Source organism: Chanodichthys erythropterus, chromosome 10 (genome assembly GCF_024489055.1).
Source record: "Chanodichthys erythropterus isolate Z2021 chromosome 10, ASM2448905v1, whole genome shotgun sequence".
Lineage (NCBI taxonomy): Eukaryota > Metazoa > Chordata > Actinopteri > Cypriniformes > Xenocyprididae > Chanodichthys > Chanodichthys erythropterus.
In genome coordinates, this window is record NC_090230.1 from 21,413,015 (window position 1) to 21,438,328 (window position 25,314).

At 38.1% G+C, this 25,314-nt stretch overlaps 1 protein-coding gene across 3 annotated transcripts in view; it reads left to right on the plus strand.

Moving 5' to 3' along the window:
* Positions 1-25,314, plus strand: part of asic1b (acid-sensing (proton-gated) ion channel 1b) — a 230,700-nt gene that overhangs the window by 114,935 nt on the left and 90,451 nt on the right. For 2 of the 3 annotated variants that reach the window (XM_067396542.1, XM_067396544.1), the window contains exon 1: positions 24,424-25,227. The exons of the other annotated variant lie outside the window; for it this stretch is intronic. In XM_067396542.1, the coding sequence (XP_067252643.1) occupies positions 24,568-25,227 (660 nt within the window). In that variant the 5' untranslated portion in view covers positions 24,424-24,567. Of the gene's footprint in view, positions 1-24,423; positions 25,228-25,314 lie in introns of those variants that run through there. 3 annotated transcript variants of the gene reach the window in all.

The window sequence follows — 25,314 nt, forward strand, 5'->3', positions numbered from 1 at the left end:
GTCGTAATTGTTACTTTATTATTCACAATGAGACTACATTTCACAATAGGTACTTTATTTCCCATGTGTTACTTTATTTCTCAGATTTGTGACTGTGCCACAAGGAGACATTATATCTCATAATTGCTACTTTATATCTGCTAAATGCTACTTTTTTTCTTTCATCTGTGGCTTTATATCTTAAAATGACATTCTAAGAATCTAAGCACATGGTCTGAAGCGCATGGTGTAGGTGCACTTAGTGCGTGTCCGAAGGGTTGTACCTCGTCTCTTAATGAGTCATGGGTGTGTTTTGGGTGTAACTAATTACTAACATATTACTAACCCACCCTTTAAATAAAAAAATAAAAAAAATACTGTGCCATTGACTTTAGACCAGGTTTTAGTTGGTCAATTCTGCAGTCTATTTCAGTTGCCTCAAAATAGCAACATGCCAACAATGCACCTGAACACACCTCGTTGTCAGACCAGAACGCCTATGGGTGAACAGATGGGCATGAGTGCAATTATTATTTAAACAATGTGGCGCTGGACGTAAAATGATAACTGCTTTGAGTTGAAACTAGCAAAAAACACTTGCGCCGGGTGTGTGATAGGGCCCTTTGTCTTGCAACTGCTACAATATTTTTTCAAATATTTTTTACAATTAAAACTTTATACATGTTTCACAATTTCTACTTGATTTCTCACATTTGTAGTTTTATATCTCACAATGAGACTGTCGCAATTGCTACTTTATCACAATTTAAACTTTATATTTCACATTGTGATTTGCAATTGCTACTTTATTTCACTTAAGTGTTATATTATTTCTCAAATTTGTGACTTTATATTTCACAATGAGACTTTATATCTCACAATTGCTACTTTATTTCTCATAATTGTTAGACTATAACAATTTCACACAATGAGACCTTTGGACCATTTACATGACTACATTTTCAACTAAAAACTGAAAACCTCTTATGTATTTTGGCCATTCATTTACACACCAATGGCATTTTGAGGGCCTGAAAATGCAAACTTATGAAAACAGGTTTCAAAGTGCAAGTTTTTGAAAATGATATACCATTATTGTGTAAAATACTAAAAACAAATTTCTGAAAACAGTGACGTCATGGTCAGGCATGCATAATACAGCGTTTTGAGTCGTTTTCGTGAATGGGGATCATTTTGACCACATTGCTGTCTGTAAGGAAAACCTTTCTGTTTTTAGTACATTGTTGTTGTGTAAACGTACTCTATATATCCCAATTGCTACTATATTTTTGATAACTGTTACTTTATTTATCATATTTGTGACTAAATTTCACAATAAGATTTAATATCTCACAATTGCTACTTTATTTCTTGCATGTGTGACTATATTTCACAATAAGAATTTGCATCTTGCAATTGCTACAATATTTCTCAAAATTGTTCCTTTTATTGTCAGACTTGTGGCTTTATATCTCACAATAAGTCTTTATATCACCATTGCTTCTTTATTTGTCATAATTGCTGCTTTATTTTTTCTTCATTTGAACTTTTAACATTTTGTGATAAACATTTGCAATATTATAATATTGAGTGAGAAATATGAGATCTCTGACTTTTCATTATAGATTTTGGTGTTTAAAAATCTAAAAGTCTCTTTTTTTTCCCTGCATTCCAACTCATCTCTGATGTGGATAAACAATTAAATTGTGAGTTTTCTTTCCTATAAGTTAGTTTGCATGTGTTTTGGCACCATGTGAATGTGCAACTAGTTGGGGGCTCGTGGCTGCGAGACGTAAATGAAGCAAATGGAGACACATCAAGGCTGTTGTGTTCAATAATGAGCTTCCACTGGGGCCGTTCGGTTAAGAAACAACAGCTGTAAGACAAAGACCCTCACATTCAGAGTCGCAATCCAATCAAAGAGGCATTTTGCAGGTTGAGGTGAACGTAGGCGCCTGCCTTCCCATCATTCCTCACAGGGGCGTCCCAGGGGCGAGAGTCTCGCTCTCCGACAGTCCAGACATGATGTGGAGAGCGAGCGTGAAGTCAAATTGACTTAAAGGTAAAAGTTGATTTTCCATAGATTTGAAGCATTAGAGATGTCAAGTCCGGATAAGCCTAAACATTCCCCCGCATCGCCGGAGAGCAGGAACGGCTCATTATCCTGTTTTTCCGTACCTCGGGCCTGTCTGTTTACACCGATAAGACTCCATTCTCCTCAATCTGGCAGGGGGATCTCCATCAAAAACACTCGGGGAACTGTATTGATGGTTGGGAGAGATTATGGATGCGGCCGCTCCGCTGAACTGACACGTCATTTTGTACCCAGGGGCCCCTGGCTCGCCGCTCGATGTTTTGTTTTTGATCTGAAAGCCTGGATAAGACATACACAGCTGCAGCTGGGGAATGTTGGAGATTTTTTGTCTTTTCTACTTTGAAGATTGAGTTAAGATTCAGGGAAACAGAAACAGAACTCACATCCAGAGGGAGAGACTTGAACTCTGGGCCTGAGAACCGGAGGTGGGCGTCCAAACCAGACGGTCTTCAGTCCGGCCCTGCAGCACAAGTCTCAGATGAGCTCATAAATGAACAATCATCTGGATCTTACAGTCTTCATGTTTTGTGTGATAAGGAGCATATTGGTATTCAAAATGCACTGCTTGAGGGAAACTTTATAAGCATAAAACTATATGCACATAGCTTTACTTTTAAATAAATACTCTACATAAATAACTGCTGGCTTCCACCAGATCGCCTTCTGTATTCAGCCTTTTCAGGAAGAAAAAGTAACGCCTCTCACAGTTCAAAACACTTAAGCTATGTCCTACGTCTTTTGTATGCAACAAGTTGAATATGGAAGGCGGAAGGAATGATGCACTTTTTCAAGCGTCTACCAATGCCCTACCATTATAAAGCTTGGGAGCATCAGGGTGATTATTAATATAAATAATTTAATATAAATCATGGGGTAATTTTCATTTTAATGTGAACTAATCCTTCAACTTTAAGGTAAAGTATTTCAAAGACACGTTCCTGTAATTTCTTGGAACAATTTGAAGTTGATTTCAATGTTTGAAACACCAGTTACCTTACATCCTTTAAGATTTTTTTTTGTTTTTTTGGTAACACTTTATTTTATAGTGCCATAGTTAAACGTTACTACATGTACTTATATATAGTAATAACAGTAAATTATTCACAATTACAAGTAACTAACCCTAAACCAAACCCTAACCATAACTATATAGCAAGTCAATGTAGTTAATTAATAATACTCAGTACTTATTTGAGTAATTACATTGTACTAAAATAAAGTGTAACCTTTCTTTTTTTACCTTGTGAATTGAAAGTTCATTGATTTCTCACAAGTGTGTTTAGACAACTGGTGTTCATCCTGATCATTTCCTGCTGATAGCACCTTTTTCTATTTCTCATTCTTGGGTTGTTTGTTTCTGCTCTCTAGGTTATTATGCAGCTGTTCTCTGTTATCAAGGCCATCATTCTGTTTTCTGCTCCACTCTAGAAATATGAAATTCCCTCGGAAACATGATGGAATGTTTCTTTCTTGTGCACAATAACATCTGACCCTTCGGAAACATCCGTGTTAATTTAAAGTGGTCCTGGTACAGAGCCTCTTTCTTTGGCCAGAGCCTGAATGTGTTTTTTCACAAAAAAATATTGTTGTATTTTCCTGCATTTATTGGGCATGATACTGTACCATGCATTCTTTAAAGCTGAATATCTACATTATCCTCTTGTTTTGATACTGGAGAAAATGGTGACTTGGTGAGGCCCCTCATTTTACTTAATGAAGGTTGGGGCCTTCTGTCCACTTCTTAAAGGTGCCCTAGAATTAAAAATTGAATTTACCTTGGCATAGTTAAATAACAAGAGTTCAGTACATGGAAATGACACACAGTGAGTCTCAAACTCCATTGTTTCCTCCTCCTTATATAAATCTCATTTGTTTAAAAGACCTCCGAAGAACAGGCGAATCTCAACATAACACCGACTGTTACGTAACAGTCGGGGTGTACGCCCCCAATATTTGCATATGGCAGCTCATGATTGAGGCATTACACAAGGGCAGCCAGCATTAACGTCTGGATCTGTGCACAGCTGAATCATCAGACTAGGTAAGCAAGCAAGGAAAACTGGCAGATGGAGCAATAATAACTGACATGATCCATGATATTTTTAGTGATATTTGTAAACTGTCTTTCTAAATGTTTTGTTAGCATGTTGCTAATGTACTGTGAAATGTGGTTAAAGTTACCATCGTTTCTTACTGTATTCACGGAGACAAGGGCCGTCGCTATTTTCATTATTAAACACTTGCAGTCTGTATAATTCATAAACACAACTTCATTCTTTATAAATCTCTCCAACAGTGTAGCATTAGCCCATTAGCCACGGAGCATAGCCTCAAACTCATTCAGAATCAAATGTAAATATTCAAATAAATACTATACTTACATGATCCGACGCATGCATACATAATGCATGACTAACACTTTGTAAAGATCCATTTGAGGGTTATATTAGCTGCGTAAACTTTGTTTATGCACTGTTTAAGGCAAGCGCGAGCTCCGTGGGTGGAGAGCGCGAGCAATTAAAGGGCCAGCAGCGCTGAATTGGCGCATTTCTAATTATGCCCCAAAATAGGCAGTTAAAAAAATGAATAAAAAAAAAATCTATGGGGTATTTTGAGCTGAAACTTCACAGACACATTCAGGGGACACCTTAGACTTATATTACATCTTGTAAAAAAAACATTCGATGGCACCTTTAAAACAGCAGACTGGAGTCCCAGAACAAAATGGTAAAAAAGATGATAAACAATAGTGACATGCATGGGATGTATTGTACACCTTAGGTGGAGTGTATGTATATAAGGAGAAACAGGATCAGACTCTGTAGTTGCTCGGCAGACCAACTCTGCTTTATATCTCCAGTGTTGAGGAAAGTTACTTTTAAAAGTAATGCATTACAGTATTGTGTTACTCCCTGAAAAAGTAACTAATTGTGTTACTTAGTTGCTTTTTATGAACAGTAATGCATTACATTAATTTTGGCTTCCTTTTTCTCACCTGGGCTTGCTTTTTTGATTTTTAACAACAACAAAAAATGTATAAATAATAAAATTTCTATTTTTGGCAAATGTAAAGGCCCTTTCACACCAAAAGTGAATTGAATAACTGAAGTTGAACAACTTGAAGTTGAATAACTTGAATTGCTGAATGAAGTGCAACCTTACTCCTGATTTTTCTCAACATGGGGTCAGTCTATACATGGGAATACAAAGTACCTTGTGTTACTTTTTTGTATTGTAAATGTAAAAGTAATGCATTACTTTACCAGTTACTTTAAAAAGTAATCTGATTATGTAACTTGCGTTACTTGTAATGCATTACCCCAACACTGTATATCTCCGATAATCTTCTGGCATCAAAATCCCAAGACTTCAAGTGATTTTTCACCAAGGTGTCAGAAGCCACCACATAAGATCATGTTTCTTGTTCTTTTGAGATTGGTGAAGATTTGGTCTGTTGTTATCATTACAGTTGTGAACTTGCTACATAGTGTGATCTAAGTTCTTAATGAACGTCAAGATTCATCACTTCAGTGCTTCAGTGCTGTTTTCATAAATAGCATTGCAGATAGCATCACGAAATTATGAATTTACAGTTTAGTATTTTTGTAAATAAAATGTATCATGATGATTATTCACTGGCTGTCAAGATGTCCTTTGTAAAATCACATGGAATCGATCTGTCTTCCATCTCGTTTTGATTTGCGGTACAACCGCTCCCATAATAAAGATAACTTTTGCTAATTGTCCGGTCATCAGCTACACTTTGAAATGAAACTGTAATCATTTGAATGCCATCAGTAGCTTGATGCTTTGATTTGAGTTTGATATGCTGGAAAACGTTAATGTGAAAGGGCCTTTAGGCGAAACTTTCCTTTTTGTGATCAGCTGTGTATATGAAAGGCCCAACTAAATGGCTCCAGACTGCATTAGCTAATTTGAAGTATTTTGAAAAGCACAACTTTGCCTTGATGGGATGAGTGCACTTTTTAGGGGACATTTTAAACCATTAAAATAACCGCCAATAAAACGTTATATAAGAACAGGGTTAAACCGGGTTAATGCTGCATGTCCCTGTGGATCTGAAGAGCAGTAAGGGTAGGTTTTTTCCTGTTAAAGCTGCTAATTGCCTGCCGTTACCTCCAACGGTACTCCGCGGCTAGCAGTGGCACAACACAGTTCGTTTTTTCGCTCATTTCCCCTCATAGCCTGCCCTGAATTATTTTCCAGGCTCCTTCGCCAGCCGTGGGTGATTTATGTGTTTATGGCCATTACTGACGTTGAGTAATCCATTTTGTTTTTTTCCTGCTCTTGCTCTCCTGGCAGCGTCACGTCGCTCCCTGAGGAATATCAATTACCCGGGTCTGTTTAACTCCTGGTTTTCTGAGTACTCTACCAAAATGGACAGACGCTGGCAGTGGCAGGAAGGTATCCAGCAATTTGTGCCCATGTTTAGCCAGAAAAGGTACAAGCCAGAGGTTTACAGACTAAAATATTTTCTTTATTACCATTATTATAAATCACAAATTTTCTTGTCATCTCTTGTAGTCCTTTCATATTAGATGCAAAACTAAATGAGAATTGCTGAATTTTTAGAGTTAATAAGCCAAAAAATACATTTATAAGTAAGCAGTGTCTCTAAAAATAGCAGGTAGTGGGCCGCGAACGTCTTGTGTTGAGTACCTTTGAATTAAACTTCACATTAAAGATTCATTTCCAGGTTTAATGGAAAGCGACTGTCATGAATCATGTGAAATGTGGTTTTCGCAGTGTATTTCATGCTATCTATGTGGCAAAACAAGATGGATTACAGCTCGTAGACTTAGCATACCAATGGTAATCGGATCATTAACTCGTTTTTAGATGATCAAGTCGGTATGTGATCTTTAAATGAGGTGAGCAGGTGATTTGTTAAATGGTTGAAAAACTTTTTACCTGAGTGGGAGCATTTCAGGGTGTCAGCTGTGTTTAGGCCGTGGGGCGATGACACGGCTGTGTCACGTCTGCTAAATTGGGCATGGCAGCAAAACACGACTCCACTTGGATCTTTCAGCGGATCTCCCCAGGACATGGTTTAATGACTGGCGTATGTTTACGGCAGTGCTGCTCTCTGCTCATTTTCTAATGGGGGTGGGGGATATGCTCACGTTTAACATTTTATCAGCCACTTCATGTTCATGTGCACTTAACAGTATGTGTTTAACAGTCTGCGTTGTAGTCGAACAGCAGAGTTTTTTTGTGGATTGAGAAGACAAGAGATCCATTCATGTTCATACCACATCTGTAAACTCTTTGTGTGATCATTTAGTAAACAGTTTGTCTAAGGTAATTGTGCTTTTAGCTATCAATAAGACAGCAGTACTCTAGGGATGCATAGATAGAAAGTTAAAATTCTGTTAAAATTTGTTTAAATAAATGAAAACCAATGCCAAGTTTCCTTTGCAATACTTTTTACTCAATACAATATAAAGCCTGGAACACACCAAGCCGACGCCGATGAACTAGTGGTGACAGTTAGCTCATGTCCACAGCGTCAGGGTCCAAAGTTGCCCTGACACGCCAAACCAATGCTTGACAACCGACGGCCAAGTAGAACGTCCGTTCTGTGCCTGCGTAAGAAAATGCCTTTCTGTACCAGCTGTGGCAGTAGCTGAACAGTCGATCAGAATGATCAGATGGCCCGACTGACCAATGAGCTCTGATGCATCGGGCGAAAAAAAAGCCGACGAGGACCAACTTCAGCCGATGGTGCGGAACACACTGAGAAAACTTAGTCGGCCGACGAACAAAAACTGCCCATCGGCTTGGTGTGCTCCGGGCTTAACACTGAATTAAACCTTGTCTTTAAAGTGTATGCTTTACTTATACAATAGATACAATAACTTACTTCTTGCTTATACAATAGATATTGTGTGGACACCGCATCTACATTAGAGATAATAGAAATAACGCAGCACCTGAACACAGAGACCTCAATATCTGGTACACAATACACAATGTTGGTAACATTCAATAGATCGTTTTTGAGTGTGATTTTGAGTAGAAAATGAACTTCATATGTCATAAAATGGCAAGGTACTAAACCTAACAACAAAAGCAATGATAAAACCATGTAAATACAGCTAGGAAACAGCAAAAAATCAATCAAATTATTCATGCCCCCATGCCTCAGCCCCACTTAATTTTATAACGTTGATATTTACGCTTTCATTTCTACAAGCTTGAATTGAGTACTAATATAGAATTTATTTATTTTTTTATTCTTGTCTGAACTAACTTTTCATGTAGAAATTACATTTGTATGTTTTGTAGTATTTACTTCACCACAGAATCATTTTTATCAGTGTAGGTGGTTGCTGTGCAGTTCATAGTGCATACTGATTAGTGCTGTCAAAAGTACCGGTACTTAGGTACCAAGTCAGTACCGAAATTTTAAAAATGTCACGATGCATTTCCCTCTAGCATTTTGAGCGCTGTTGAGTGGATTCTTAAACACCTCTGATTGGCCATTGTGTTCACGCACTCAACAGATATGTCTGTGACTACAGTGTTGGCTACAATGATCAACTCTTCAAAAACATGCTGTAAATAGACATCTTTTGAGGCTCTTCACCGAGCACTTACACGGATATTCGAGCGTTTGAAAGTAGGTGTCTATCAGCGGATATATTAGGGATCCGATCAATAGCACTCAAAATGCTTGGAGGGAAATGCAGATATCGGAATCAAAGTCGGTACTTTTGAGAACAATAATACTGACATTTTGTCACATCACACATCTTTTTCCTCTTTCAGTGAAGACAAACAAATTGTCAAATCCTATGATTCCTCCGTTATGATGTATGTGAGAAGGTTCAAAATTAACTTTTGAGTACATCAAACAAGCTGCCAATCAGAGACTCCCGTTGAGTTTTCCTGAGCAAATGACCTCTGAACAACTTCTACGCAGTCTTGATTGTTGGTCAGTGATCATTTCCCGCTCTCATCTGTCTTCACGTTCACGTGCTGACCTTGTTTCGTACATGTTCTCTCACTTCACAAAAGAATAGGATCCTGGGAAACTGATTTTTGAATTGATTTTCCCCCTATCCTCTGATGTTTTGCAAAGCTAGCTCTCATCTCTGCTAATCTCTTCTTCTTTACAGACTGTTGTATCCTCGTGGTTGACTGACACCTCAAACACTTGAGCATGTGCTGTAGGCCTCTGAATGACTGAATGAACTGGTCCAGATTGAGTCAACAGCGAGATGTTTGGGAGTCCGTCCAAATTCTGCTAATTAGTTTCACGATTGATTTAATCATTAACAAGGCCGCATGATTGTTTCCACTGTTTATCTCTTGTGTGTTTCTGGATGTTTTGGCAGCAAAGACGAAGAGGTGGATGATTCTGTTCTCTGAAGAGTCATTTGCTGTTCTTTCTGCTTACGGCGAATCATAATTGTTCAGTTTTGTTAATTACAACGGCGCCGCTAATTCAGTCTCATTTGAGGCGGTAATAAAAGGACACGTCTACAGGGACAACGAGAAAGGTGCGGTGTCATAATTAGTGAAATCCATCACACACTTTCATCCTGTGCCGTTCATTCGAGATGACTTTGCTGAGGATACAAAATTGAGCAACACTGTAAACATCACAGTGATTTTAATGTTTTTATTTAATAGCATCTTATATTTAGGATTCTGTTAGAGTCTGTCAGTTCGAAAACAAGTGAATCAGTTCTATCTGTCTGAGTGAATCGATTCACAACTCTGATTCAGTGATTCATTTTGTGTTTTCACTAAAGTTATACGTGGCTTGGAACAAAATCTTTTTTATAGCAAATATGTATATATATTGAATGATAAAATATGCTAAAATTATATGTATTTGATAATATATTTTATTTAATTAATTTTTTTTTTTTTCAGCAATTTCCTTCAGGCCTAATATGTTAAAAGCTCATAAGCTCTTGTCTGATGCAGTTGTATATCTGCTTACATATATTATCACATCATTTGTCTTGTAAACTTAACGTACGTGTCTGACCTGAGCTGCACTAATAAGAGTATTTACAGTGTGTTCTGTTGAAACCTCATCATTACACAGCTCAGGTGTAAATTAAATCCCCCGCTTTCCTCCGTGAGCACCTTATGATGGGAATTGATTTACTTTAAAGACCCAGGTGGAGAGAGAGAAAAGTTGGCAGAGAAGAATTTGATTATCGGCAGTAAAAATTTGTGTGAAGTGACAGATTTTAATGGTGTGAGACTTGGATGCGGAGGGCAGAAGGCTGTCACTGCGGGACAGATCAGACAAGGTGCCCAGCAATGCTGAAATGAGTTCAAATGTTCCCTAGTTTATGATGTGACACATTACCTGTGTCTCCTAATTCAAAAACATTATTATGTACTTTAAAATTATACATTGTTTCCATTCACAAACACACTTAAGAACTATTATGAAGCTCACTGGGTCGGAACTGCTGGGATGTTTCTTGGTAGTTGCTATGCGGTTGCTGAGGTGTTCTGGGTGATTGCTAGTCTTGGGGTTTCTGGATGGTTCCAATAGGTGGCTACTGGGTGGTTGTTCTGGGTGGTTTCTTGCTGTGCTTTTTACTTGCTTCTAAATAGATGCTAGTGGATAAACGTATTCTGTTATTCTGACTTGAGAAAGCCAACATATTGCTGTGCTGTTTAAACTTAGTTATTATTTTTCTGAGACTCTAACTCCTCCTAGAGCTTTAAAGCTACAACAACCAAATTCAGGTCAGGTCAGACCTTCAGACTGTTCTGACTCGGATTGCTATATCTTTTCTAACTGATTGGACTTATGGTTTGTCTGAAAATGATGATCAAAACTTAGGCTTGTTTACACAGAATGCAGTTTTGCTTTGAAAAATGCAAGACACTGGCAGTGGAACGGGGAACGGCCCCTTAGGCCCTTTTTACAGTAGTGCGTTTTCTTTTTAAAACTTTTGATATGGCCCTACTGACTTTGTTGTCCTTTTTAGCAGCCAGATAGTCATGTGACATTTTCGGGCATGTAGTGTGCACAAACATCTTTCTGAAATGCAGTGGAAATGCCAGTATGGATGAGAAATATTATAATTTTAACCCTTTTAACCCATTTTAACCCTTTGATGCACAAGATATACACAATTGCCATTGCCAAGATATGCTAGCTAATAGTATTGGACACGTTTCTTTTTTTCGGATTTCTAGGATTTCAAGGCCTAACATTCATATATTATGCCCAGTTATCTTTCACAATAAATCAAATGTTTTCTTTGGTAAATAAATTATAAAATAAGACTTACATGCATTAAATATACAAACATAGCCAGTTGTGAAATGTGTGGCAGGTGAATAGTTTTCTGCAATAAATACGTTCCTACTTGCAAAAATGTGCAAATATTCCTATATGGGTAATTTTTGACCCATGTGTGTAAAATTGATGTTGAAATACAAAAACGGTGTTTGTTTATAAAGTAAGAAAGGAAAAATAAACATAATGATTTGATAAAAAACTTTTCTTTCAGCAAAGAAACACTCAGCCACGATTTAAATAACAGGGAAAGAATACAGGTCATTTTAGACCCATGTTGTGCATTAGAAGGGAAGTGATACAAAAATGATTTTTATTCAAAAAGAAAGAAAGAAAAAATTAAAATAAGGATTTGTGATGCAAGTTCATTAAGGAATACCTGAAACACAGAATGATGAAATTAATTTCTTAAAAATGTTTTGATTGAATGTTCAAATGAGCCAAGACTCAATCAAAGTTCAAACTCAATCTGTCAAAATTCAAATCTAAACACAGTGAAGCCCTTTAAACTAATTAATTCTAATTCTAATTCTAATTATTTTCTATTCTATCTAATATTTCTAGACCATTTAGGCCCCATTTATTTTAAAATGGTGTTTTAAAATGAAAACGTCCTCATCTACACTGGCGTTTTCACAGCATTTCAGAAATTATCTCCGACACTACACTGCCGAAAACACGTCACATGACTATTCATGCACACTGGACATGCGAATACAAGTGTAAACAGTTGCCTCTTGTGCATATAGGCAGCTGCAGTATTAAAAAATGCAGAGTTTAACTGCACAATGACTGCAAAAAAAATGACATCAAAGCCAGCAAATATTGCTATTCAGTCTCCATGTTATTGTTTGCACAGTTGTCAAGGATACGCAGAGCGAACGTGGGCAGCCACGTCATCATTTTCAAAAGTCTTGGTTTTGGTCTGTTTATACTGGTATTTTCAAACTAAAATGGGATGAGCAGCGTTTTCAAAAGTCTCAGTTTTAGAGATCCGAAAACAGCGGTGTAGTGTAAATGACAGGCGTAACCATAGCAAAACGTATGCATTTTAAAACATAAATGTGTAATGGGGCCTTAGACTCACTCATCTATCTATCGAAATATCTAAACTTTCAAACTGTTTCAAACTTCAAGCTTTTACAGCTACTTTAAACTTTCAGGTTAGGCTTTCTCAAGCCAACATCAAAGTCTTGACAAACTTTTTTTTAATCTAGTTTTAACTACTCTGTATAACTATATTCTTATTTGTTAAACTGTGATCTATTTGTAAATGTAAAATCTATGCAAATCTATAATACAGTATTTAAAGGTGCCCTAGAACCCCTTTTCAAAAGATGTAATATAAGTCTAAGTGTCCCCTGAACGTGTCTGTGAAGTTTCAACTCAAAATACCCCATAGATTTTTTTTTTATTAATTTTTTTTAACTGCCTATTTCGAGCCATAATTACATATGCACCTATTAAGCACGCGGCCCCTTTAAATCTCCTGCTCCCCGCCCCCACGAGCTCTCGACAGCCTTAAACAGCAAACACAAAGTTCACACAGCTAATATAACCCTGAAAATGGATCTTTACAAAGTGTTTACAAATATCACTAAAAATATCATGATATCATGGATCATGTCAGTTATTATCGCTCCATCTGCCATTTTTTGCTATTGTTCTTGCTTTCTTACCTAGTCTGATGATTCAGCTGTGCAGATCCAGATGTTTTACCCTTGTCTAATGCTTGAACATGGGCTGGCATATGCAAATATTGGGGGCGTACATATTAATGATCCCGACTGTTATGTAACAGTCAGTGTTATGTTGAGATTCGCCTGTTCTTCGGAGGTCTTTTAAACAAATGAGATTTACAGGAGGAGGAGGAAACAATGGAGTTTGAGACTTACTGTATGTCATTTCCATGTACTGAACTCTCGTTATTCATCTATGCCAAGGTAAATTAAATTTTTCATCCGATGACACCTTTTAAAAAAAACAAGCATTTTAATAGTTAACATTAGCTATAAAACTGTGTTAAAAAAGTTGACCCCTCTGAAAGTCAGTGTATAATTCACACAGTCTATAGGGACGTTACAGCGCACGGCTCAGCGTGTTTGAAACCAGAATGGGCTTCATTTACCACACGGATCAAACATGCTCCGCTTTCAGCGTGATCCGTCTGATGTCAGTAGGCGGAACACATTAGCAAATGAGAGCAAATTAATTTGCTGTGTGTGAATCGCCTGCCGTTCGCCGGGGTATATCTTGCCGCTCTCCCTAATGTAGTTACCAAACTCTCGCCTGAAGCGCTTGTCATATTATGTGACAAGACAAATAGATTAGGACTCAGACTGTCCCTGGAGCCAAGGGGCGGCGGTCACAGAAGAGGCGGAGACAGCGGTGGAATACTTAAACAGCCAAACAGGTGAAGCCTCCTGATAGGACACGGAAACAAACTAAAGTTGTGGGTATAAAGAGTTTAAGTGTTTATGGGGTGAATTCAGTGTCATTTTTGGATTGGTGAATCAGATTAGATTTGTACTGTGATACATTTGTGATACAAATAATACATTTTATTAAATGTGCATAGATTTTTGTATATTTTAAGAAAAATTATATAGACGCCACAGAAAATGTTACAATTTCTGTTTGTTTCTGTGTGTAGTTAGTTTTTTTTTTATTAAGGTGATTTTCTTTAATTAAATTTTTATTAAAACACTGAGCGTACAAGTAAAAATGTTTTTTTTACCCCTTTTTAAAATGAGAAACATCATGAAATTATTATTTAAAACCATCTGATTAAACAGTAATTGACATTAGGAAAATGGCTTTAGAATATTAGCCAATGCTTGTTTAAAATGTAACTTTTAAAATTGGCAATATTATTTTAAATATTTCGGAAAGTCATTTTTTTTTTAAAGATTTAAGTTCTAAGATTTTTCCACACAATATAATATAATCATCCTGACTCATATATAGCATTCGTCTCTTTTCAGCGTGTCATCATATAGCTATCAGTCAACATTCAGCTCTTTGTATGCTCCCTCGACTTCCTGTGGAGTCGTAGACATTAGCGGCGCAGCTGAACACTGGCAAATGACTTTGACAAACAGCCTTTCTGAAGCATGTGGCGCTGAGCAAATCTCCCAGAGAGATCCTCTCGCACAGGCACTTTCTTCAGAAGGCGTTTGCCGGCGGGGAAGGTCTCTTAGGCAAACACACCTCCATCAGGGGGCGTCTGACATGACAGGAGGACATAATGGAGTCACACAGGACATAATCATAGTTTTGGTAGCCTCACTACTGTAGCGATGTGAAGTGTAGCATGAACGACAGGTGCGGACACCCTTCATTTGAATCTTTTATGTCTGTGTGAATGCTGAATATCTGTTTTTATTAGAATGTCTCTGTGGTTTTTGTTTTGTGATCCGAAATGTGATTTGTTTATAACTGGCAAATTCTGAATTTTCAAAGAGCTCCAACTTGTACCATGTGAACACTGTACCACCTGACCACTGCAGATTTACACACTGATCAGGCATAACATTATGACCACCTTCCTAATTTTGTGTTGGTCCCCCTTTTGCTGCCAAAACAGCCATGACCCATCAAAGCATGGACTGCACTAGACCCCTGAAGGTGTGCTGTGATATCTGACACCAAGATGTTAGCAGGATTGTTTGTTCAGCACATCCCTCAGATGCTCGATTGGATTGAGATCTGGGGAATTTGCAGGCCAAGTCAACACCTCAAACTCGTTGTTGTGCTCCTCAATCATTCCTGAACCAGTTTTGCTTTGTGGCAGGAGCATTATTCTGCTGAAAGAGGCCACAGCCACCAGGGAATACCGTTTCCATGAAAGGGTGTACATGGTATGCAACAGTGCTTAGGTAGGTGGTACATGTCAAAGTAACATCCACATGGATGGCAGGACCCAAGGTTTCCCAGCAGAACATTGCCCAAAGCATCACACTGCCTCCGTCGGCTTGCCTTCTTCCCATAGTGCATCCTGGTGCCATGTGTTCCCAGGAAAGCGACGCACACACACCCGGCCATCCACGTGATGTACAAGAAAATGTGATTCATCAGACCAGGACACCTTCTTCCATTGCTCCGTGGTCCAGTTCTGATGCTCACGTGTCCACTGTTGGCTCTTTCGGCAGTGGACAGGGGTCAGCATGGACACCCTGACTGTTCTGCAGCTATGCAGCTCCATACACAACAAACTGTGATGCACTGTGTATTCTGACACCTTTCTATCAGAACCAGCATTAACTTCTGGAGCAATTTGAGCTACAGTAGCTCGTCTGTTGGATCGGACTACACGGGCCAGCCTTCACTCCCCATGTGTGTCTTACAGCTTTGGAACGACATGAAGGGGAGAAATTAATGACAGAATTTTCATTTTTTGGTGAAATAGGTATAGTAAAAAATGCAGTCTTTGTACTTTTTTTTTTTTAAGCAGTTCCACCAGGATGTCACTTTTTTTTTTTGTAATCCAACTGACTGGTTTTTGTGGATGTAATTTTGCTAGAAATTTTCAGTGTTTTTAATAATTAGGATACAACATTTACCATATTATGTACCATAGATGTACAGTACAGTAGTAAAAAAAGCTTGTTTGTCTTTGTGTCTTATAATTAGTACTGCAATTTTATGCAATTGTTTTGAGGTTAAACAAGCAAATTATGCAAGATTGCAAAAAAAAAATTTTTTTTTTTTTTTTTTTTTTTTTGCAGAATCGTGAAAAATTGAGGGGAAAATTAAATTATGACTGTTTTGGTGCAAGAAAAAGTGGACTTCAAGGGAAAAATAAAATGCTATTAATGTGTAGAATGTGTCCCCCTCAGCATGGATTTTAAGAAGTTGATTGGATTGAGGTCATTCCGCTGATAAGAGTAAAACGAGGCTAAATGCAAGAGCAGGACATTCAGGTGCAGCTTGGTTATCGTCCCTACCGCGCAAGATAACAGCCTTTTGAAGTGTCTAGACTTCAGCATAATAACCATTGCCATCATTCTGCCGTGTTTAAATAGGCTTCATCCTCGTCCACACAGCCGAAGGCCGGCAGAAAGAAAGTTTAAGCTGTGCTTTAGCGAGGCTAATCGAACTAGCTCCTCTACAGCCCTCCCTGCCCTTCCCTGAGCACTTTGTGTCTAGTCCTTGTTTTTTTTCCCCCTCTCATTTCACTCTGTGCGAACTTGCCCTTTTCTGATGCCCTATTGGAAATCATTGCACATTATTTTAAGTTCACGACCTACTGTTTGTGTGGATTTGTGTGCATGTGTGTGTGCAAGAGAGTCTATAACTAAGAGCTACTTTGACGTCTGCACTAGCATGAAGCCTTTGTGAGCGTGTTCTCTCGCTATTAGGGGCAGCGTATGCCACACAAAAGAGTAGAACCCAGTTGAAAACCAAGGTCGTGTTTGCTATCAAACACCAGTCATGTAGTTAGTCTGCTCTCTACACGTGAAACGCTAGTTAGCTGTTCGCCTAAAGCTGATTCGTTTGAAAGGCTAATGGCTTGTTTGCTGAGATCAGTGTTCGCGTGCCTCTGAGAAAACTCAGTCACACTTGTTTTTACACTTGTTCCTGCTTTTATGTGTCTTTTCTTATGTTATAACTAATAGTATAATGCTGAGCCAAATTAGCTGTGAGGTATTTGAATTCGCCTAGTATTTCTCATCCGCTGTTGTTTGAGTACAGAGGCTAGTTTGCTGTTTGGGTACAGAGGCTTATTGTGTTTGAACAAATGTTGGCAGCTGGTAAAAATATGACAAAATATCACTAATTAGCATAAAGACATATAGCAAATGCAGCTATTGGGTAAAACAGTTTGTATTTTGATTAGTCAAGTTATTTTTTCTGCAAAGTGCCACTTTAATTAGAAAGTATTAATATACAACTGATGTGTGAGTCGTTTTATGTCTTAGAATATGATAATTCAGATCCCATCAGATCCAAGAGTCCAAGTAAGTAGAACCTTTTCAGAATGTTTATCATTTAGATTTTAGCATTAAGCAAAAAACTTTGGCAAACAAAATTTCCGTCCATCAGTCTTGAGGTTTTAACTGCTCTCATGAGACCCAACTCAAGCTAATATCTGGCTGTCAAAACTTGTACATTATCACAGAACACAATAATGAAAACCTCATTTACTTTCAATCAGACAAAACCTCCGCCGAGCAGGACGCCACCCCATCATCAGCTCCATTACCTCCTGCACAACAGCATCCCTGCTCACAACATCAGCGTTTGCGTTCCTGATAAGAAAGAGTCTTAATGGGGCTACTCGCATCAGGCTATTTATCTTGTCCCCGAGTCTGTCATTAGACGCAAGAAGGAATTGTATGTTCTCCATATTAGACAGGTGGAAAGCTTTTAACATATCCGTTTTGTGCTGATCTCTAATTGCTAAGTGACATGCTGATCAAAAATTGTCATTATATCCCAAAAAAAAAAAAAAAAAAACTAAAACAAAATAGAAGAAGGAATGAGAACATGAAATGGTACATTAGGGGTCTAATATCAACATGACTGTAATTATTGGTGCTTGCCAAGTCAGATTTACACTTTGTGGATGATAAAATTGGTGGGAAAATCCCACAGACTTCCACTAAAAAAGAGACCACATCCAAAGAGTCTTTTCATTCAAAACAGTAAGAAACACCACTTAGAGCAGGCATTCTCAACCCTGGTCCTCAAGGGCCACTGTCCTGCAGAGTTTAGCTCCGAGCCTAATCAAACACACCGGAAGCAGCTAATTAAGCTCTTCAGGATTACTAGAAAGCTACAGGCAGTTGTGTTTGATCAAGGTTGGAGCTAAACTCTGCAGGAAAGTGGCCCTCGAGGACCAGGGTTGAGAACCCCTGACTTAGAACAACTTAACAACCATATCAATTTCCTGCAAACCACCCAGAACACCTTAGCGACTACATAGCAACCCCCTAGCAACAACCCAGAACATCATAGCAACTGCCATGCAAACAACCACCCAGAGCAACTTGCAAAGCCTTGGCAACACTCAAAACACCACAACAACCATCTAGCAATCTCCCAGAACACATAGTAACACTAATCATCCAAGAACACCTTGATAACTTGGCAACCACATTGGCAACCACAGTGTGCTAACAACCTCTTTAAACACTTCAGCAATTGCATAGCAACACCCTGGCAACCACTCAGAACACCACAGCAACCACAAAGAAATATACAGCAAACCACTCAGAACACCTTGGCAAATACAAAGAAATGCCCTGGCAACCATATAACAACACGCTAACAACCACTAAAAACACTTCAGCATCTGCATAGCAACACCCTGGTAACCCCTAGAGAGTGCCATTGCAACCACTTAGAAATATGCAGCAAACCACTCAGAACACCTTGGCAACCACATTGAAATGACTGTTAGTGACTCAGAAGAACACTTCAGCAGTTGAAATGCCTTGGTAACACCTTGGCAACTGCATAGCAGTGCCCTGGAAACAACCCAGAACATGATAGCATCCACTTAGATACGTGCAGCAAACCACTAAGAACACATTGGCAAATGCATAGCAACTGTAAATGACTAAGAACACTTTAGTAGCTGCAATGCCCTGGCAACTACCCAGAGCACCCTAGCAACTGCCTAGCAACAGAATACCATAGCCACCACCTAGCAACACGATAACAACTACTCAGAACAACTTTGAAACTGCATAGCAACACCCTGACCACCACTGTGGCATCATAGTGGTGAGTTTTACATGAGCAACCTCTACTGATATTTGCTTCAGATTCCTCTGATCCACCTGTATCTTCAAATCCAAAGCGGCCGATCCCTCACCTTACAAGGGAAGACATGCGGATCGGCTACAGCGGGATTCTCTGTAGTGGAATGGTATTTGTGTTAATCCATCATGATTCTGTCGTATTTGTCAGACGAAATTGCTCCATGTGCTCTTAAAGAAAGCGCACACAAACACTGGCGTTATTGATCTAGACGAGCGCTCTGTTTATTCCAAATGTTTGTGAGTGCTTCAACAGCCGCTTGAGTTTGATAAATAGATCTGTAAATGCAGGCTATAATTTAACTGTTGAAAATGTCGTCAGTGCTGCGGATCCTCCGGATCTCTGCCTTCAGGAAGATGTGGAGGAAGATTCAAATTAATTTTTAAATATCTAATTTGAATTTTAGCATCCGCAGACAAACAACAAATGAATTATACATGTTAGCAATATACTGCATCAAGTGTATATAGTGGGTATGAAAATATAACTGATTAATGCTCTGATTCCAATAATCGTGCATTTGTAATAACAAAAGAATATGAATATTATGAAGCGCTTGTGTATGAGTCACGCTGTTTCTCATTTCAGTGTTTTCCAGCGCAGTCAAGACGGTCAAGGAAGGTGAGGTCCTGTGCGGTATAACCTCAGTGCACGGGTTCGTATAAGAACGTGCCGCGCCACCAAAACAACTTATTTAAAGCGGCGCGGGACCCTCGCGGCCCCCACACCAGCTGTCTTAGTAATCATATCATTACTCTCGTCCCTTGTCCCCACTTGTTTGTGTTGGTATTGTTTTTGAGGTGTGTGATAATGCCTCTTATGTCCTGTGTTGTTTCTGTAAATGCAGTGGACTGAGATTTTGTTTATTAATGAAGCTTGTTTTATATACAGTGATTATTCAAAGTGCTTCAGAGCAATATGAAGAAAGTCCTAAAGATCTAGCAAAGAGTTTAATGTGTGTTTATATATATATATATATATATATATATATATATATATATATATATATATATATTTTTATATATGTGTGTGTGTGTGTGTGTGTGTGTGATAATCCATCTTTATAATAAACATATTTATTTGTTCTTTCACAGTCTTGACTTTTGTTCTAAGATAAATATATAAATTACATTTATATTTTATATATTTTTAAATGTTCATTGTTCTTTCATTCACGATTTTGGACTTGACGTTTGTCTGTGTATATATAAATGATTAAATTATTTTCATTTTTAACTATTTTCATTTTAAATAATTTAATAATATTTTTAAATGTATTCAATTTTACATTCTAATATTACTTTTTAATATTTTAATCCATCTTTATTTAAATAATGTAAATTAAATATATTTTTTATTTAAATTATTTAATTTTTAAAAATTATTTATTTAATTTTACATTTTAAGTTATTTAATTCAAATATTTTCATTAACATTTCAATCCATCTTTATTTGCCTGAAAATATAAAATTAAATATTTTATTTTACATTCATTTAATTTAAATATATACTGTATATACATTTTATTTACATTTTTTATACATTTTTTATTTAATTTTACATTTTCATTTTAAGATTTTAAGCCTTTACTTATTTGAAAATGTAAAATTAAATATATATTTATAAAAATTAATTACTTTTTTTTCATTTTAATATTTTAATCCATCTTTACACCACTTTTATTTATTGTTCTTTAACAATGATTTAAGACCTTTGTTTTATTATAATTGAGTGCTTTTAATTAGCATCATTATAATGTAAATTACAGAATCATATTGTTACAGTATTTCAAGTATCAGACTGCCACAACCAACAGGTTCATCTTTCTATTTGCGGTTCTCGTAGTTTAGTGCTCGTTAATTCCAGCACTTGTGGTTGCGCCAGCTGGTTTCATGTTTAATTCTGGATTCGTGCCACTCGAGACCAGCCGGTCTCATTAATTCAGTTTCCGTAAACATTTGCAGGTTTCCTGGTGTTAAATAATGTGATTAGTGCCCAGTAGGCCAATTCAGATGTTAGCCACACACTGGACGTCATTTTCTCACAGCAGTCATTGAATCAAATTACATACGTGTGAATGTGTATGTGCGTCCACACGACCATGGTAATGGGTCTTCATGTGTTTTCCCTTGCTGCCGGTATCCATGGTAACGACAGGTCTATCATCGCTGACGGTTGAGAGGGTCTTGAGTGGAAATGATGGACCATCTCCATGCGCTTAAAATGACATACCCATCCTCAAGGCACAGAGTTGCCGCACGACAACATATCTACTGCCCCCTAGTGTCCGAAGAATATAGTACTTCCATTTGCAGTAGGCCTAAATGAGAGGATAACCACAATAATTAGAAATAGAATTATTGATGCCTGACTCAGCAAATAAAACTTGTTAAAAAAACAAGAAACAAAATCACATTTTTGTTTTCAGTGTGCTGTTCCTTTAAATCACTCTTTGATTCCATACTTTCCTTTCTCAAGAGTGAGAGGAGATTGAATGGAGTGGGGAGAAACCTGTTGAGGAGCTCTGAAGCAGACTTGGGAAATATATACGAGCATGTTGAGAATTCATTTCAGAGGCAGCTTCAGGCAATCAGTCTGATTACATTTTCAAGTGTTGTGGGTCGACATGGGGGACCGTGTTTGGCAGAAGGTCTGGATGCTTCACACTCTGAGCTCTGCTGCCATCTGTTGGACGCTGCTTTTGAAAGGTGACTGCATGGCCTGTGTTCTTATTGGACATCGGTCTAAAACAATGTTTGGAAATGGTCATTTAAATGACCTGCAACTATGCATTGTTGAAGCTACTTTGAGTCTTTAGTTTCTCATGCTAGAAGCTGTTCATAATTTAAAGTAGCTAAACTACAGTAAAGCTACTTTTCAGGAATTCAGTTAGACAACAAAAAGTAGCTGTCTACTCAAAAGTGTAAGTTTACATTTGTTTATCTACTGTAAATTATGAGTAGGCAGTTTATAGAAGAATTGTTTAAGATTATTAGACTATTGTGGTTATTTATTTAAATTTTCATTCATCTGCAAACTATACAGGGTACCCTCTCATTTGGTACACTATAATATTAGAGGTTACAATTCACAACAGATGTATTTTATTAAACTTCTGTTTATTTTCAGATATAATAATTACACCTAAATAAAAAACTAAATGTTTGTATGCAACTCAGTTACACATAAGTTATTTTTCATAAACACTTGTCTTCATGACAGATATATTTAAGCATACATATAAAATTAAAAGTAAAAGCTCCTCTCTAGTGTTTTTTTTTTTTTTTTTCTCAGCTAACTAACAAACTGTGAACATTGGATAACTTTCCTGAGGTAAAGCAACAAGGGACATATTGTTCAAGCTTTTTTATTGACGTCTTTCCACAGTTCTAACACTAACTGAGTGATTACATGAGGCATGATTCATTTCAGCAAGTTGTCTTTATCTTTCAACATACCTTTTGATGTTCATGCTTGTGTTTTCATGCTTTAACTTGTATTAAAGTAGAAGAAAACAAGCGTGCTCCGCACTGCTGCTTGAGCAAACTGTCACGTCACAATTGAGAGTGTCAAAACGGCGTTTATTGTTTGAATTTCATGATAAAATGGACAGAATTTGAAAGCTGAGACTTTGTTTCTTATCAGAAGTAACAAAGCTGTTTGCAATTATTGGATGTGAGGCATGCTACAAATAACATCTGGTGTAGGGAAAACTGGCTTTAACTATGGGTGACTCATATGTCAGATAGAGCCAGATTTTATGTAGCTATTTATTAACTGTTAATACATTATTTCGAAAGCCCTTAAATCGAAAGAGATTTCTTCACATACAGTATGAGTTGCAGTCTGAACATGTTTTTCTGCACTCTTTTGATATATAATCAAAAGCTCTATATAATCAGAAAATATAAGCCCCTATATAATCAGAATCAGCCCTGATCATTGGATTTTTTTTTAACAGTCGGTTGATGACAATATTAAAAATAATACCAATACAGACTATTGGCTGATACATCAGTGCATATCTAATAATTGCCACCAAAAAATCCCCCCAAAAATATGAAAAATCACGCTATAATACTGTTTGTTGGAAAATACTTGTCATTTAGAAAATAATCTTTTTTATGTTACTGTAAAATGTATTTAATTTTGATTTTATAACTATTCCCAACAAGAGCCATTCCTGCTCCATTGCATCCAAATGTCGAAGTTAATTTCACCCCTATAGAGCTCAGTTAAAGTCTGTTGAATTCTGTAATTTCCTCCAGTCAAAGAAAAGAAATAAAAACTCAGATTGTCATCGAGTCGTCAATAGAGATCAATGAATAGAGCAGCTGTGCAACAAGACTCTGTATATTTTAAAGATAGGCAGCAGTTCTTAATAACAATGCCTCCGTTGTGCTTCCAAATAGTGTGCTTTGAAAACAAATTGAATAAATGCTTGACTGTTTGATTCTACCAGAATCAATCTTGCACAGTCTAGGATAAAAAAACAAACATGCAGCTAGTCATAAGGGGTCTTATTTATGGAATTTATATGTAAATGCAAATTGTTCCATTGAAATGAACATAAAAATGTATTGTAAGAAAGTTCTCTGTGTTTGAAATCACACCAGAATTGATTCTGCTTGTGTTTCATGAATTACAACGATCAAATTGATTAAGTGTTAATTTCCTTTCAGTGCATGAGCTGCTTTCAACAGAAAGTTTAGTGCAAGCAATTGTATACTTGCTGCTAAATAAGCACATAAGCGCACATGCATTAAGAAACCGCGTTCAGATTGCGTTCGTGTGCTTTAGGCTTTCATGCATGGCATATCTCTTCACCTCTGAGCCACCGCCACACACATGCATGTTGATATCTTGGCTTTCCTTGAAACTCTAGGGTGTTTATTTATGATCTGATAAAGCAGAGGCGGTGACGCATTCACTATATATTGTGTATCAAAGCATAACGGCTGCTGTGCTTTTTATCACCTAGGGAAAAATCCCATGACTCTGTGCATCTGGATTCATGAAGCAGATATTATGTGATATAAACGACCCCTGATTATTAACACAAGTGCTGAAATGCGCAATGAAAGGCGATCTGGTGCTGACATCAGAAGCAGGTTTCACTGGGAGTATTCCTTTTCCGAGGGGGGGAGTTTGGGGCCAGAAAGTGCATAACATCCCAACAGCCCCATTCCTCTTCAGATGTCCCGATGTGGATGGAGAGACAGATTACAGGGGGATGTCAGAGCGCTCAACACCATTTCTTAAGAGATCAGTGATGCGTACCCATTTCTAGTGGCTAGAAGATCAAGTCTGGGTTGGCGAATGTTAGAATATAATCCAAAATGACGTTTTAAGTGTAACCAAACAATCTGAGAAGTTTTCTTTTGTGTTCTTCATTTCACTATTGACCAGTTTTTGGTTTAGCACCATGGTACGAATCACATGCACCATCTCCTTCAGCACAGACGATGAGCCGGCCGGCCGCCCACATCAAGACAGCTTCGACGACCACTACAAGCGAGTGGTGTGGTCAAGAGATGGCGAGCAAGGCAAGTATCAGGAGGAGGGCGACGACTTGGATGAGTACGATGCGGTGGAAGACGAAGAGGTGCCCGACATCAGCCTCGCCACGTTTTTTGGCGGCTGCTCCCTCCACGGCGGCAACCACGTCTTTGTGGAGGACAAGTTAAGCATCCGCCGGTGCATGTGGACGGTGGTCTTCCTGCTGGCGATCTCCATGTTTATCATGCAAGTGGTGGACCGCGTCATCTACTACCTGCAGTACGACTATATCACCATGCTGGACGAGCGCAACGCCAAGAACATGATGTTCCCCGCCATCACGCTCTGCAACTACAACATGTTCCGGCGCTCGCAACTGAGCTACAGCGACCTGCTCTTCATGGGGCCGCTGCTGGGGTACGAGGACAACATGGCGCCGGGAATCCCTCTGGCGCCTGAGCCTGACAGGCAAGGTTCTCGATTCAGCCTCGCCGAGTTCTTCAATCGCACCCGTCACCGCATGGAAGACATGCTGCTGGAGTGCAACTTCGCCGGGAAGGAGTGCAGTCCAGAACACTGGAGAGAGGTAGGACAGTCGTCCAGATAGACTCATATTAAGTAGGAGTCGCGTTTTGGCCCCCTGGTGCTCAATCCATTCTCGGCGTGTTATTGT